The sequence below is a fragment of the Scleropages formosus genome, chromosome 8 (genome assembly GCF_900964775.1).
Source record: "Scleropages formosus chromosome 8, fSclFor1.1, whole genome shotgun sequence".
NCBI classification, from domain to species: domain Eukaryota; kingdom Metazoa; phylum Chordata; class Actinopteri; order Osteoglossiformes; family Osteoglossidae; genus Scleropages; species Scleropages formosus.
Genome location: NC_041813.1, coordinates 29,711,449 through 29,726,619, shown reverse-complemented (window position 1 = coordinate 29,726,619; position 15,171 = coordinate 29,711,449). Strand labels below are relative to the sequence as shown.

Here is a 15,171-nt window from a genome sequence, read left to right as displayed (position 1 = left end):
TTTTCTTCAACACAGTGCAGCTCTCTGTGCGTCTCTGCAGTGCTCTGAATCAGTGTGTTTTTTTGTTTCTTTGGACTGCAGCTGGTTTGTTGTTTCATTCTTTCACTACCAGTGGGATGACAGAGTGGAGGGGGCTGGAGGGAGGAGGTGGAGCTGGGGGGGGGGGGGGGGGGGCACTACATGCAGTAGCCAGCTGGGCATATTACAAAACAAAACATATTACAAACCACTAGACCAGACGGGCTCTCCTTAGCAACAGCGACATCCGCAACGGGTGAAAAGCCCGGCAAACACTCTGCCCCCTGCTGACGCGTTAATGGCGCTCGAGTGGCCGACAACAAGTCCCGCTCATTAAGCCCTTAATCAGCAGCCTGCGTTTACAGTGGACATTTAATCAGTGATGTAGATTCGGAGACAGGCTTGTTACACTGTTATTATGATTGGATTTATTATGGGGATTATTATGTTAACAGGTGGTGGTGGGAGAGGGATGGAAGCCTGCATGTATGACGGTATCTTCTTTCACCCCGAAGAAACACAGGAAAAGGGATGCGCTGCCTTTGAAAGCAAAAGAGGGCCCGGCTCAACTTACTCTGGTACCACTTGCTTGATCTGTGGTTTGACGTATCCGTCCACCGGTTTTGCTGCGGGGGAAGAAAATGGATGAAACGAGGGTCAAGGAGGAGTTAAATACGAGTCCTCCGGGCCTGGTCTGGCCCAGATGGTGCTGAGGTGTCACAATGAATCCGTGCTGGAGGGAGCAGAACTAAATTTCTTTGTGTGTCGACAACACAGCGGGACAAAGGGATCACCGCAAGACACATACACAGTGGCGGCGTGTAGTATTTGGAGAACACCTCGTCTTTGGGCCGGTCCGGGTACAAAAACAGGAGGTGGTTGAGGTCGCTGATGCGGTCAGCCAATGAGCGGATGGAGAAGTCCTTGGACGTGTACGGCATGAGGTTCCACACCATCCTCTCTCCTGGGCAAAGAGGGTGATGCCAGAGGATGAGGCAGGTGAGAGGAGAGAAGAGAAGAGCTACACCTATCCAGATGCACACTTTTCATTGCATCTTTATTTTGACCATCATTTGGTCATCTTAGTACATGCTGTTATGACCACTCATGGTGCCAGCTCCGGTACCTGCTTTATTTGGGTTCTCTGCCACCCAAGCAATTGTGATGCCTCCGATCTCCGAGTCGCTAAAGCGTAGCAGGAACGTTCCATTGGGCTTCGACATGAGCATGTCCTGAGCCTGCTGCTTGTTCACGAAGCCCAGAATTGCTCTGAAACACACACACGCGCACAGAAAATCAAACCACACATCAGCAATATCTGCTCCAAGTTATTTCGGCAAATTTGTACTGCATTTCAATCAAAGATGCTGAGGTTGAAGAAAAGAAATGAGTATCCTCACCCATCGTTCCAATGCGGCTTTAGGTGCTTTTTCGTGAGCTCCATCACCCCATCGAACCACTGCCAAAAGGTGAAGTTCCGTCCAGGCAAACTCTCCTGGGGAGGGAGACCGGTTTCTGTGAGGCTGTGTTAAATGAGGCAACACGTGTCCTCCGTTTCAGGCCACTGAAAGCCTTCTCTAAAGGCACAGTCCATGTCTGCGCAGAATGGTTTTCAGCAAAACACCAAAATGGACCCAAAAAAAAAATAATTTCAGCCACTTGGGATGCGGGAGGAAAAGAGTGCCCTTTAACATAAACGTCAACTGCAAACTTTCTCCGGTGCGCTTCTGGGCCTCGACCCCAGGAACCGTTTTAACTTTGAGGAGGAACTTGCGGATGGAAAAAAAAAAACACAGTAAGGACAGCAGCAACACCGCTGTTTTCTGGAATTACCGTGGACTGACCATCCTGCACCATGCATGGACCAGCTTCACACTGGACACTGACCAGCTGGAGAAGACCAACTTGTCCCTGCTTTTCGGACTCTGTACATCCTGTTCTGACCTCTATTCTGAGACCACTGAGAACAAACACTTTAATTCACTCCAGCTGTCTGGCAGACCTATAAGTGAACGTGGACACCTTTGATTGAGGACTAACTACAAGTGTGATCGCTGTAATCGGCAGTTGGTTAAGACTGACCGATGGAGCCAGCTCCAGCGGGGTCTCCTGGGATAAAGACCGGATAAACAAGGGCATCGCAGTGGGTCTCATCAGTCATGCAACTGGGTAGGAAGTCAAGTATCATTTTGCAGCCTTAGAAAAACAGCTTTAGCCAGCAGTACTGAATGGGTGGTTCAGGGCATCAAAACCAGAGAGCTCCATGTGGAAACCAAAAATAGACTGTGTGCATGTCCCCCCTAAAGGTAATAACCTGAACTTTTTCAGAAGAGGGGGGAAAAGAAAAATTAAGAATTTTCATGATAGCAAGAGGACATCAGGCTAGATGTGTTAGACACTGGTTTGAGCAGATGATGCGCTCAAACACCACGGCCTGGAGGCCAAGCCATAAAAGTGTAGAGGCCTAGTTCAAGGTGACAACTTTACTGACACTGAGCTTTAAAAATAAAAAAAAATAAAAAAAAAAAAAAACATTTATTGGGGAAAAAGATGACATTATACCATTTCTCCTGTTACCAGGAGTGAGTCTGGGGCTTAGAGGAAACTATCAAAACCTATGGATTTAGTGCCCTTTAAGCTTCCCCTTTCCCTTGGTGCAAAACTTACCCTGTTAAACTGCGACCAGGATATGGTCATGTTGCGGTAATCCTCAGGGTTGATGCTGGAGCTGGTGAAGGCTTTCTGGGCCAGAAAGACGAGGTTCTCCTCAGACAGACCCCGGTTGCTCTGCACCTCAGCCTTATACTTCATGTTGATGGCCTCACACAGCTGTGGCCAGAGGACCTTGTCCGGTACAAGAAAAGGCACCCGACCCTAGGGGGAGGAGGAGGAGGCCAGCAGAGCCAGGGTTAGACCCCACCAATGGTCCATCATTCACAGTACAGTTGCATTCACGCTGCACAATCTGCTTTCCCATCTCGAGTGACATCTGATTCCTCTGGGGAAAATCTGTCGTGATCAGAGGAATTCTGGGAGATTGTGATATTTCAGATTTCTCGCTGGCAAACAACATGTGAAACGCACCTGGACAACAGATGTCGAGCAAAGGATTCAATTTCTTTGTTCTCTGTATTCAGACACCACGCACCAATATCACTGCTACAGTGGTTTAAAGTTGGAGTAAAGGTGTAAAGTTACAGATTTTATTTACAGGTTAAACAACTGGGAGGAGAACGGAGATTGTAACATCTAACACTGGGATGTCTAGCCTGTCTCCTTTAGCGCTACAGATTTATTTTATATGCAATAGCAAAATGAACTCACCGGTTCTGCGAAAGCATTATCCCAAAGGACTGTTGCCGTGGCGTTGTTGTCTTGGCTTCCATGGACAATCACTACTACAGGAAGTGATAAGGTCTGAGTGAGGAGGAGGATGGAGAGAGAAATGGGTGAGGGAGTGACCAAGATGTCAAAGGTCAAAGCACAACATTGGGTTTGGAACAATCATCACTCCCCTCATCCATTAAGCAACACCAGACACTGCTCCATTTGTACTCCCAATGAATGAACACACCCAGTAGATCATGCAGCTCTGGCTGAGCAAAATGGGGGGGGGGGGGTTTCCTTGTAGTTACTCTGTTTCAGCTGCTTCTTACCTTGACTTGAAACACAAGCTCGTTGCCTCCCACGCTGAACTGGGACTCAAACAATATGGTGAACTTCTCCTCTGTCACAGATTCCGCCCCTCGCCTATCGGAGCGTTTTATCCTTTTTAAGGACTGCAAGAGAGCATTAAACAAAGGGGAAAAAAGAATAAAAGATAATACTTCACTTCTTTAACTAGCTACAGCCCAGTTTCTGTAAAGATATGCCATTCGAGTCACGCAGTTTCCTTCGCAAGTGTTTAGAGCGAATCGCTTTTACGACGTTTCACGAAAATATCGGCGGTGGCGTTCATGGTGCCGTCTAACGTGCGACGCTTTCATGTCAGACTGGGGGCACGTAACTAGCAAAGACGTGTGGATGACCCCGTCGCTATTAATACTGAGCGCTTCAAAGGACACTGACCTTTCTCTGCGTCTGTATGCGTCACACATTTACCTGTGATTACTTCGAACTCAACCCCTTTAACACTCGGCAACACACAGGAAGAACTCTGCAAACCTCCGAATCCCACCTCTCCATGGCCAGTCAAGCAGCCCTGTAGCACTTACCATGTTTCTGAAGTGGGCGCTGAGGGTGCCGGTGGTCTGGTGGTACTCCATCACACAGTTGTTGTTGAGGATCTCACCGCTGCTGTCACTGAAATGATATGACAGGAGGGGACTGCTTACAAAGTGCCCCTGGGGAAAGGCCAAGTGTCCTCTGCTCACCACGGTTCGAGGGTCTGCTCAAGAGCAAGTAACAGGACAGCAAATTGTATAGATCTTAACACAGAGTTGTAATGTAGAGGTTGCTGCTTGAGCTCCCAGAGGGGCCCTGCTGTAGAACCATAGACAAAGTCAATGCAAACTGAACTAGTGAAAAAACAAAGCAGTATAAACGAGTAGAAGTCTGACACATGGAGAAAAGCATCAGCCAAGCAACATAATAGTACCAGAGAAATCTAGGAATTCAACTGCGCAAAAATATCTTAAAGGCGTTTCACAGAAGAAGCTTCTAAAGAGATGGAGAATTAAGATGTTACTGTCACATATAAGATTACCACCACAGCCTTTTTCACTGTCACTGTTATACCACACTACACACAATAAATTTCCTGTTAAAGACAAATGATTCATATCAAAACATTCCAAGTCTGGGGTGATTTTTTTTGTATTTGTGATTGAGGTGACGTAACTAAAAAACATAACGTCTTTGTCTGGGTTACAACTGGTAAGGCAGGCACAGCCTTATAAAACAGGGCACAGCACTCAAAGGTGCTACTGTGTGCAAGACTCTTTCAAAGGTCTGGAATGTTCTCACTGATGTCATTCGTGGCTTTTCCGACTCGCTTTCATTCATCAAAAAGTGAGGCTGCTCTGTGGTGTCTGAGATGCCTCCAGATAGGAGCAGTTGTGTGTGACTGAACGGACACAAGGGGTGCCGACTCACTTCCTGGTGTTCTCATTCTTCAGCAGGGCTTTGGCTTGCTGCTCACTGATGATGGTGGCCTTGACTTGGGGCGGGTTCATATGGACGTTGAGTCGGCCGCCAACCAGTAGCCGCACGGTGGCGGCGAACTTGGTCTGCGTCTTTAGGACCTGAGGGGGCTGTTTTTCGATGATGAAGGTGCTGGTGAGGAACAAATAGAGTAACTCTGTCATTTGCATGGTAAGCAGTCCTCCTGCTGATCAAGACTGATACTGATCACCCATCAAATGATATCGAGCGTCAACACCGTTAGATCGAACCCACTCCAGCCCGCAACACTAAACCCAGCACAATCACCCCAAGTACTTAGCCTACACTGACCAGTCAACTTACATGAACAAGTAGGCCAGATCAGAGAAGACTGATAAATGTTTGAGAGAAAGGTTACCTGCAGACCCTTTAAAATTCAACCTCTGATGATGCTCAAGTCATGCCTGAGATTTCTTTGCGGTACCCTTCAATATGACTTCAATTACTCAATCGATAATTCCTTCCTTGCTTAGACGTCTTAGATCAAGAGCAGTTGGCATTGTGGATCTATTCAAGAAGTAGTCTTTGCGGGGTTGGTCCCACGAAGGTTAATGCAAAGCATTCTTGTTGATGCACTATGAAAGCACAGTACAACTTCCTTCGACTGAGGCATGACTCAGCTTTAAACACAAGAAGTCAATCCATTTTCCCAGCTGCCGCCTGCAGTGATAGGATGCAGACATCAAATCAATTGTCTCTATCTCTCCTGCAGTCCTCCTCTCGGATCTGCCAATATGACACATATCGTGTAGATCATTTATTATTAATTTGTGTTTGACCATAACCAAACGCACACATCAAAACATCAGTCCGTTGTGAATCTAACCCCGTCAATCCTGATGTAACCAGTTTATTCACAGTACTGGAATGAATGTAATTTATATTTCAGAGAAACTACATCCTGGCAGGCGAGTCCACAGACTGTGGCAAAAAGCCTCTAAAGGATCCAAATCACATCACTCTGAAGGAAGAGGATCCTATTAAATGGTGCACCGCCTGAGCCATTTCTGAAGTCATATGACGACTCCCTGTGAAAATGATCCCATCCTGTTATTGCATTATATTTTTCAGTTTAGGCACAAAAAGTCAGCATAAACTTATTAGATTTTTTCCCTGCTTGAAAAGCCTGAATTGCAGTTACTGTTTGTGGTCCGGAAAGAATGAAACGGTGAGGAGGGTTTCAGTTCCTGGGAGAGTCTCATCAGTATGAACCACCTTTGGGATTTCAAGTGTTCATGCTTAAAAAGTACAGAATCTACAGAATCACATATATGAACCTTCAGAAATCACACTGCTCTGGCTGCTTCACGACTGTCAAAATGAAAAAATAAAGGTAATGAACGTAAGCTGGAGGTTGGTCAGGGAGAGAAATGCAACAAAGGGAACTGAGAATCAGTATTTGAGCTCGTTAACGACAACGACGTGAATCACAAAATCCCACTGCACACTAATGCAATCACTTTTCAGAAGCACAACTGCACCCTCCTCCCTTCCCCTCCCCTCCGAGGGCCTTACAGTCAGTCTGCTAATGGCTTATTGCAGTGGGAACATCTGCAGAACATCACACTTCGTGACTCACAGGCCAAAAGATCAATTTCACCGACTGCTGCTGAAGTTTGCACAACTTCAAGCTTTAAAATACATTCGTCAATAACAATAATTCTAAGTTAGATGAAAATGTCTAAACCTAAAGCTTTCCTGCAGCATTCCACATTCTAGACAAGTAGCAGTAACCTGTAAGTTCCAGGTTAAGTGTGCAATTTCCCAAATGTTACAAAATGACCGTAAAATTACAATCAATACTGTATTATTTGTTTAAAACAGAAAAAACTCAGCTCCAAACAAACAGGCAAAGTAAAGCTGTGTGTTTTACAGGTAATTATACACAGTACTTAGCTCTCTTGCTGCCTGCTTTCTCTTTGTGGATCTAATTGAGACTGATCTCCCTTCCCCTCCACCTCTCTTCCTCTGATGGAACCTACTGATGGATTCCGGGAATGGCACACCACAGATTACCCATCAGTCAATTAGCAGTAGGCGGTGAGTGGGTTGGTTGCGGGTGCACTCTGCACTTGGAGTCTCGTTTGCTGGCAGTTTCCTGCTGGCTTGCTTATGCTTACCACAAGGCCCGTATGTGCCCTAGCCGTAGAGATGGCTGGGATAAAGGCGAGAAACGATGTGTGTCTGATAGCTGAGGGAGTTGGGAAGAAGGTGAAGGGCTTTCAGAGTCTGATTCAATTTAATATTTAAAAAATTTAAAAATTGCCGTACTTGTTCTTGCTGCTGGATGCGTAGGTTCTTCAGACTGGTCACGTGACCTGGACAGCTCCCAAACTACAGACCATCTGGACTCCTTACACAGCTCAGTGACCATTTTACAGATATGTCCGTGGGAACTCACCTGGTGACCAGCGCAGAAATGATGTCTGTAATGGTGCTGTTGAGGTCCGTCAGAAGCTCCTCAATTGGGCCTGGGATTGGCAGCTGCTGCCTCAAGTGCTCTGCCCGCCGAATCTGCTGCCGGTTCTGCCAAATCATTTCTGCCAGCTTTTCACACCTACAAGGGACAAGCAAACACTAAATCGGAAAATCCATAAATGTTTTCGGTACCAACGGTGGATGAAGTGGCATGCAGGCTCACCAGGACTGCAAGATATCCAGCCCACCCTCAGGAGGCCCGCCATTGCCAGCCAGCTGCTGTCGCCTCTTCCACTGGATGAGTTCGTCATCCAGAATGATTGTCTGTTGCTTCCGGAGCATCTGCAAGGTCTTCTGATGTTTCTCTGCGAGGTCCTAGAAACCCCAAATGCAACCACGCAAGTCCGAAAAACTTGGAAGGGCAAAGCAGAGCACCCTGCAAACTCTTCCAACATTTTTCTGTCCACGTAACAGTGATTGTTCAACAGGTACAGGAGAACATTTGCAGCAATGTGCCCTTACTTGTCATGTTAACTGTCACCGTCAACCTTGCCAATATTTTTCATAGATGTATCCTTACTCTGAAGCATGGTGAGGATTGGGGGTCATACCAGTCTGTATTTCTGTAGTGTATTAGCCTCCCGAGTGAGCCAGGCCTCCACCGTGGCCCTCTTGTTCTGCAGGCTCGGCTCCCTGAGCTGTCGTTCAGCTGGGGGCAGGTTGGCGAGGCTGGTGAGTTGAGCTAGAGGCGGAGGAAGGGAGGTTGGCGGAGTTAGCCTCGTCACACACCCACTTAGACACTTGAAATCACAAAAGCGCACACTCACCAACATGTAATGGAAACAGCTCTCAGACCAGCTGAGCTACACAGTAATAATTAACCTGGCTGAGACCATTAAATGGGTTCAGACCCTGGGCTTCGGTGCTGATAGATTTAAAAGAGGTCATAAAGCTCGCTGGGCCGTAAGTACAGCTGCCACTGCTCACCCTGGATGCGGAGGCTCTCCTGGTACTGGATTATGAAATACTCCTGGTTGTGCTGCAGTTTGCGTAGGTCATTGTCCGTGTCCTGAGTCATGGCTCTCAGCTCCTCGAAGGCCTGATTGATCTGCTGGTATTTCTGAGACATGCTGTCCATCATCCCGCCCACAGGGGAGATAGACTGAAGGAGACAATAATGGACAAAGTGGCCATCCATTGTTTTCAACTGCTTCTATTCCTGATGTCTACTTGTATTACCGCTACCACCACTTACGTCACAGTTAGCGTTCCATTAATAAGTTTACAACGCGATCAAAGGCCAGGTAAGACTGCTGGAAGTGGAGAAGATTGACTCCAACTCCTTTTTCAGGCTTTACTTGGCATACTTAAAACTGTATAGGGCCATATTGCTTCAAAATAATATTTTGGTACCAAAAGTATATTATCTCACCCAAAATCATGTAGGGAATTCCCTGTATGATATACAAACACGTTGCACTGTTTTGCAGCAGAACGCATGCAAAGTCCAAATTTATGTTAAAGCCCCAAATACTTCTGAGAAACTAACCAGCACACTCAGGGTAAAAGTCTATGCCCCTAACCACTGTGCTAGTGGGTGTTAAGTGTACCTGAAGAGCTGCAGTGATTTAAATCCCTACCTCATAGGTGACTGTCTCCTGGGGGGGAGGCCCAACTCGTAAAGGAGGTAATACTCACGTTGGTGGCCTCCCGGACCAGCCGCTGTTCCGTGTAAAGGATGTGCTTGATGCATCGCACCAGCTCCAATGGGCAGCGGTCATACGTGATCTGGAAAGCAAAGACAGAATTTATTTTTGTCGGATGCACTGGAGGCTCATTTTCAAAGTCCCCACTGCTTCACACGACCCCATTGCCGAGAAGCAGCATCTCCCATGATGTCATCGTTTCTCCTGGTGCATGGTACTTTGCTGCAGCCTTCCCACCGGACTGTCCAACCCTGCAAACACTTCCAAATGGACTCCACAGGCTGTGAGACGCCCACTCTCATGTTAAAACAGTATTCCTAGGGGAACACCTCCAACGCAGAGCAATTTGTGGTGTGATTTCTATATTACAGGCCCAGGGCTTTGGGCTGCAGTGTACAGACAGCAAAGGGTACGCTGGCACCAAGGCCCACGATACACCCGTTGATAAGCAAGGCAGGGAAGAAGTCAGTGAAAAAGCTACCTGTGATATTTTTCTTCAACAAGGAAAAATTTGACTGCTCTATACTTTCATCCTGACCAATACTTGAAAGACTGGATTCCTTACTCAAAGCTGGGTGAGCTTTTGAGAACACAGGAAATATGAAGGGGCAAAGCAGGACACAGGGCTCACCTTGAGCTGACTGGCATAGTGGCCAAGCTTGATCTTCAGCAGGAAGCCATCCTCGCCCACCTGGTGTTCGGCCTTCTTCTGCAGCTCCTGAATCAGGCTGTCCAACAGACGCTTGGCCTTGAACTCCTCCTGCGGATTCTCAAGGTCAATGGAGTCCCTGGAATGAATACACACATGCAAAATCATTACCAACTCATGCTCCAGTGTGTTTAGTAAAAACAGGTACATAAGGTCGCCGATGAAAGTAGCAAACAAGAACCGTTCCTGGAATGCCGCGGAAAGACGCTTTACACCACCACCCCCAACACATCCCAACTGCTACTGACAACATTAACTTCAACTTGAGGTTAATGTATGAATATTGCCTAATAATGGTGCTGTCCTGTAATGTTTTAGTAGCCAGTACTGGTCACTTAACTGAAGTGAACAGGGGTGTGTGTGTGTGTGTGTCTCCAAAAAACTGCACAAACTGAAAAAGCACACCAAAGCGAATCGTGCCAAATGGTTCTTGTGCAGGATTTTAGAATTTTTAATGAGCATTGTCACTAAGATTGCTCTTATACATGATCTGTCCTTATACCCAACTACAAACATACATTTACAATTACTTAGTTACTTCACGCTTCTCTAGAAAGCGACAGCATTAAGATACTTATGATTTTCCAGTTTTAACCATCTGGATAATTTTTACTTAAGTAATTTTAGGGCACTATAGCAATAGGTGGGATTTGAACCTTCAACCTTTGGATTCAAAGAACAGCTCTAACCACTACACTAGCAGCTGTCCATATCTTAATTTGAATTTACTCCTCTACCATCTCCTGCTCTGTAATGTCACAGGAATACGGAAATATCCATTTTAATTATCTGGTGGTTTTCTGGTATTTGGTGCTTGTTTGGGTATTGCAAGTGAGATTTTTTTCTTTTTTCTTCTTTTTTTTAAATATACATTTCAAAGTTTCAGTATAGGTCAGCAGACCCTGGCATCTACTAATCTAGAATTTGCTCAGAAATAATCTTTTTCCAAGTTTCAATTTAATTTCCAAAGCTAAAAACCAGCTGAGACAATTTCGTCCCCATTAACAAGCAGTGACATTGTCAATAAGCTAGTGAGTAAAATTATGGTTTTATGTCCAGAATAAATCTGCACAGTCAAGCGAAGTTGTGAAATGCAGTTTCTGTTCCGTAAATTGAGATTCAGTTCACCGCAGCAAAGCCCTGGTCGCAGGATGCCTGGGGGGGGGGGGGGGGGGGTACGCACCATAGCTGGCTCTCGATCCAGTGGGACAGGTAGTGGCGCACCTCAATGGGGAAATGCTGACCATAGAGGGACTGCATCTGGTGCAGCGCGTCGCCTTGCAGTTGCTGCGCCTGGATCCATACCGCCATCTTCAACGCACTGACATCCAGAAGACAGGGAATGCCATCATCCGTGGTTTTAGTCATACACCCCCAGACTCAGAACATGGCATCATTATCATTGACACATTCATATTGTTCAAATACCCACTTTGCCAAAGCTGTAATAAATGGAACTGCAGAGAAATGAGCACACCTCTTCCTTTTGGAGGCTACTGAAACACCAGAAGCTGCTCCATTAAGCAGCAAGTCTTTTGCGGTAAAATAAACGTCGTTTACTTGAGCAACACAAGTATGGTGGTAGCTTTCCAACTTATGCTGTGACCATCCACCGCAGGGTGTGCAACACAGGAAGTGCTGCTCTCTATATTACAACGATAGTAAGAATAGTTGGCAAGACAGTAACCCTATCGCATCAAGTATAAAGGTTTATGGAGTAAAATTTTCTTTCAAATTAAAAAAGGCATTTTATTTTGTGGGGACACCCCCTCAAGGTCCACCTTTTAGGAATTGCGATCCTTGTCAGAAGCGTTTCCTCTTCAGCCCTCAGCTGGCCACCAAAACCGGGTAAAAACTCATACCAAGAGGTGCAGAACCTGCCCCGTGAAGAGTCTCGAACCTCCGGGGCCGGAGCCGTGATTGCAGCGCCGGCGCCTGACTGCAGCCAGCGTGCGGCTCTATTAATTCACTTCATCAAGACAATCAGCGATTAAATAACGCTACCGGGGCAGGCTCAGGCACCCTCATCACCCCCCATGAGGAAAATGTTAAAGAACACAGAGGCCGGGGGCATCCGGACGGCGCGTGCCTAGGGGAAAGGGCGAGCGTTTAAGTTGAATAAAAATAATCACGTTCCTGTGTGTGTCGGCTCTTCTGGACAATCACACTCTGAACAGAGGAGCAGCGTGAAAAGTATAAAGTTACAAGTGTAAAGCGCCTTTGTCCTATGTTCAGACACACTCCGGGTCCCCGAAAGGGGCGGCAGGGCAACGGGCAAGATGTTTGCCACGATGCTGAGAACATTTTGCAACTCAGCCGACGCTTTCATCCCACGTGATTTAAAACGCACCCATTATGGGAGCACTCCAGATCGAGTAACTTTCTCAAGCTGCAACGGGAGGATGTCTCCGGGGTGTGAAACGGCATCATTGCCATCGTTACTATTATTTATTCACTGAGCAGAGAGACCTTTCTCCAAAGTGACTTGCAACGTTACAACCATTTGCAGAATTATTTACCCATCATTTATCTTCTCTCCAAAGCAACTTCCAACGTTAAGCTACGTGCAATTATTTACCCATTTATATTGGATCAGTTCAGAGTAAATACCATCACCAGACCACCACACCACCACTTGCTGACCTGTTAGTAGAAGAAATGGGGGTGGGGGTGATGGGGTTCAGCCCAACAGATTATTTGTTGCAACACCTCCTGCTGGCTGCTGCAACTCACAGAGGGGCCGACACTGACACGGCTGTGGGGGGTGGGCAGGGCCAGCTGGCGCGAGAAACTCAAGTATCAACACCTTCCCGTATGTAAGGACACACTCCATGGCTCCTTACACACCTACTTATGTTCCAGATAGTGAAGCAGTTAAACCAGACGCACTGCTCGTATTTTGTTGACTACACAACTCGCATCCAGCTTACAACTTTGCACATTTATACACTCCGACACATTACTAAAGCAATTCAGTGTCGGTGGGGCAGTGAGAGAATTAATGCTGCTGCTGCTGCTTGCGTCTTTGTATCATCGCTCAGGATGACTGATGAACGTCGACAAGCCAGGAAATGAGGCCCCTGGTTCAAAGAGTCGGACCCCTGCGGTCTCTCAACCGCCTCAGTATCGATCAGGTGTCCTGACCGCAAGGCCAAGAGGGAAGGAAAGACAGCATGGATTCCTGATTGCCAAAATAATAACTGCAAATATATGACTCAAATAGATGAGATTCTTCAAGATCAATGAGCCTGATGCAGAATGCATTGGTGGTGTGTTTAACGTCCAGGCCCACACGTCTTATAAGTCAACATGCACAAGGCTTTCCCACGCTAGGAATGCGAGGAACGTGTCTTGCTCCAACAGAGCACACACGTCAAAGTCTGCCAAGAGGGAGGATAGTGCCTGAGGCGCCCAGGCCATGGGGTACCCAGGCCATGGGGTACCAGTTCACCGCCCACCTGCTGTCACCAAATCAGCACGACGGCGAGGACGCTTCCTGGCTGTACAAACAAAGCCGAGAAGATCGGCTTTCAAAAGCAATATTTTATACACCACTTTAAAGTAAAATAAAAAAGCTGGTCTGTGCACTAAAGAAACAAACACAGATGAAGCATGATAAGGACTGCAAGAGCATCTCAGTGTGACTGTGTGTAGAACACCACAAACACTGTGCCAAGACAACTCATTCAACAAACAGCTACCATGTAAACGCAAGAGGACCTGAATGCTCCCAACTATGACTCAGTTCCTGTAGATTTTGACCAAACATTCCACAGATGTGTGATCATTTCGCCGGAAACAAATAGACAACAAATTCATGCTTTTGTTGCACTAAGGGACACCGATGTCAAAGACCATCCACCGACACTTCGCTGAAAAGGTTTTGTCGTATTTTCACCAACAGAATCCATAACATGAGAAGTGTGCATCCAGTATCAATAAATGTTTTTCCAGCGCAGGGTCATTGCGATCCGGAGCCCATCTCAGAAATACGGTATGGTGTAGAGTAGTTCCCGGATGGGACACCAGTCCACTGTGTGCAGGTGCTCCAATTTTAAACTTATTTTAAGGAGCAAATAAAGTTTCACCACCATATATATTGAATAAAGGAGAAATTATTCAACAAACTGTTGACCGAGTTGACTTTCTGGCACAGCTTAAGCACCCCTGGACTCCATTACAACCCCACCTCACCATGTTGCCCTGACTCTGAGGTTCTTGGCAGGATCAAAGTCATAAGACCCATTCCCATCGTTGATAACCTAAGGGCACTGCCCTATTGAAGCAAACCAAACTAATTTGATGGAAAATTGGATAACGAAAAAAGGAAAGAAAAAAAAAAAAACAAGCAAACAAATAAAACCCTGAATTTGTACGAGCCAAGAGCCAATGGAGCATTTTTGAGTTACAGAAACACCTGGGAGTTAAAGACCAATCTGGATGTTGTTCCTTGCCTCAAGGTTTTCTGACAAGTCTACATGTGGACTCCACTGGTCTCCTCTGAAGTTCTGAAGGTGACTTTGAGGGTGAAGTGAAGGCTCTGTTAACTTGCCATTGCCTGCTGTTGCCCTATTAACTCCTGAGAGTCACAGAACTCTGTGCCTCACCAAATAGGGGAACCAGGCTTCTGGAAGCAGAGCCTGGAAACCACACGACTACAACACCAGTTCATCTTCAAACACAAAGAAAAACAACTCGTTTTTTACAGAGGTTCACATAAGCTGTTACAACAGATTTCAGGAAACCACACTTCAAAATCCACCTCGCGCACAATTTTGCCGATAATGATGTTCAATGTGTGACACTTGTGTCTGCAGTTCAGAAAAAAGTTCTGGAGCAACTAGTGCACTCCAGCCATATTTCCCCACACTCTTCTTCTCCCATCTCCTGTGTTAAGTCAACTCTACTCCTCTCCTGCTCTGAAAGGATTCAAGACAATTTCTAAGCCTTCAAACCTCATAGTGACCCTTCAAAGCTGGCCAAGTAGGAGCATTTTCTTTAGTAATAACCTGCTAAGGAAAGTCTTGGCAAATTGTAAACCAGACTTATAACCATTTCAGAAATGTGAACAAACCAGCTGAGCAGCCCACCAACAAACTGCTGACTGCAGGACACTTCAAACACAGCCATACAGCACCAGTCAGAAGTTTGGATATG

General features: G+C 46.4%; 1 protein-coding gene across 5 annotated transcripts in view; it reads right to left on the bottom strand.

The window, feature by feature from the left end:
- LOC108941722 (signal transducer and activator of transcription 5B-like) overlaps positions 1 to 15,171 on the bottom strand; it is a 51,452-nt gene that overhangs the window by 1,161 nt on the left and 35,120 nt on the right. For all 5 annotated transcript variants that reach the window (XM_018764508.2, XM_018764512.2, XM_018764511.2 and 2 more), the window contains exons 3-18: positions 11,198 to 11,335; positions 9,937 to 10,093; positions 9,298 to 9,387; positions 8,587 to 8,761; positions 8,211 to 8,341; positions 7,823 to 7,974; positions 7,583 to 7,738; positions 5,113 to 5,292; positions 4,233 to 4,320; positions 3,675 to 3,797; positions 3,343 to 3,435; positions 2,686 to 2,892; positions 1,419 to 1,513; positions 1,145 to 1,287; positions 827 to 982; positions 593 to 644 (exon numbers count right to left, since the gene is read on the bottom strand). In XM_018764508.2, the coding sequence (XP_018620024.1) occupies positions 593 to 644; positions 827 to 982; positions 1,145 to 1,287; positions 1,419 to 1,513; positions 2,686 to 2,892; positions 3,343 to 3,435; positions 3,675 to 3,797; positions 4,233 to 4,320; positions 5,113 to 5,292; positions 7,583 to 7,738; positions 7,823 to 7,974; positions 8,211 to 8,341; positions 8,587 to 8,761; positions 9,298 to 9,387; positions 9,937 to 10,093; positions 11,198 to 11,325 (2,126 nt within the window). In that variant the 5' untranslated portion in view covers positions 11,326 to 11,335. The remainder of the gene's footprint in view (positions 1 to 592; positions 645 to 826; positions 983 to 1,144; positions 1,288 to 1,418; positions 1,514 to 2,685; positions 2,893 to 3,342; positions 3,436 to 3,674; positions 3,798 to 4,232; positions 4,321 to 5,112; positions 5,293 to 7,582; positions 7,739 to 7,822; positions 7,975 to 8,210; positions 8,342 to 8,586; positions 8,762 to 9,297; positions 9,388 to 9,936; positions 10,094 to 11,197; positions 11,336 to 15,171) is intronic.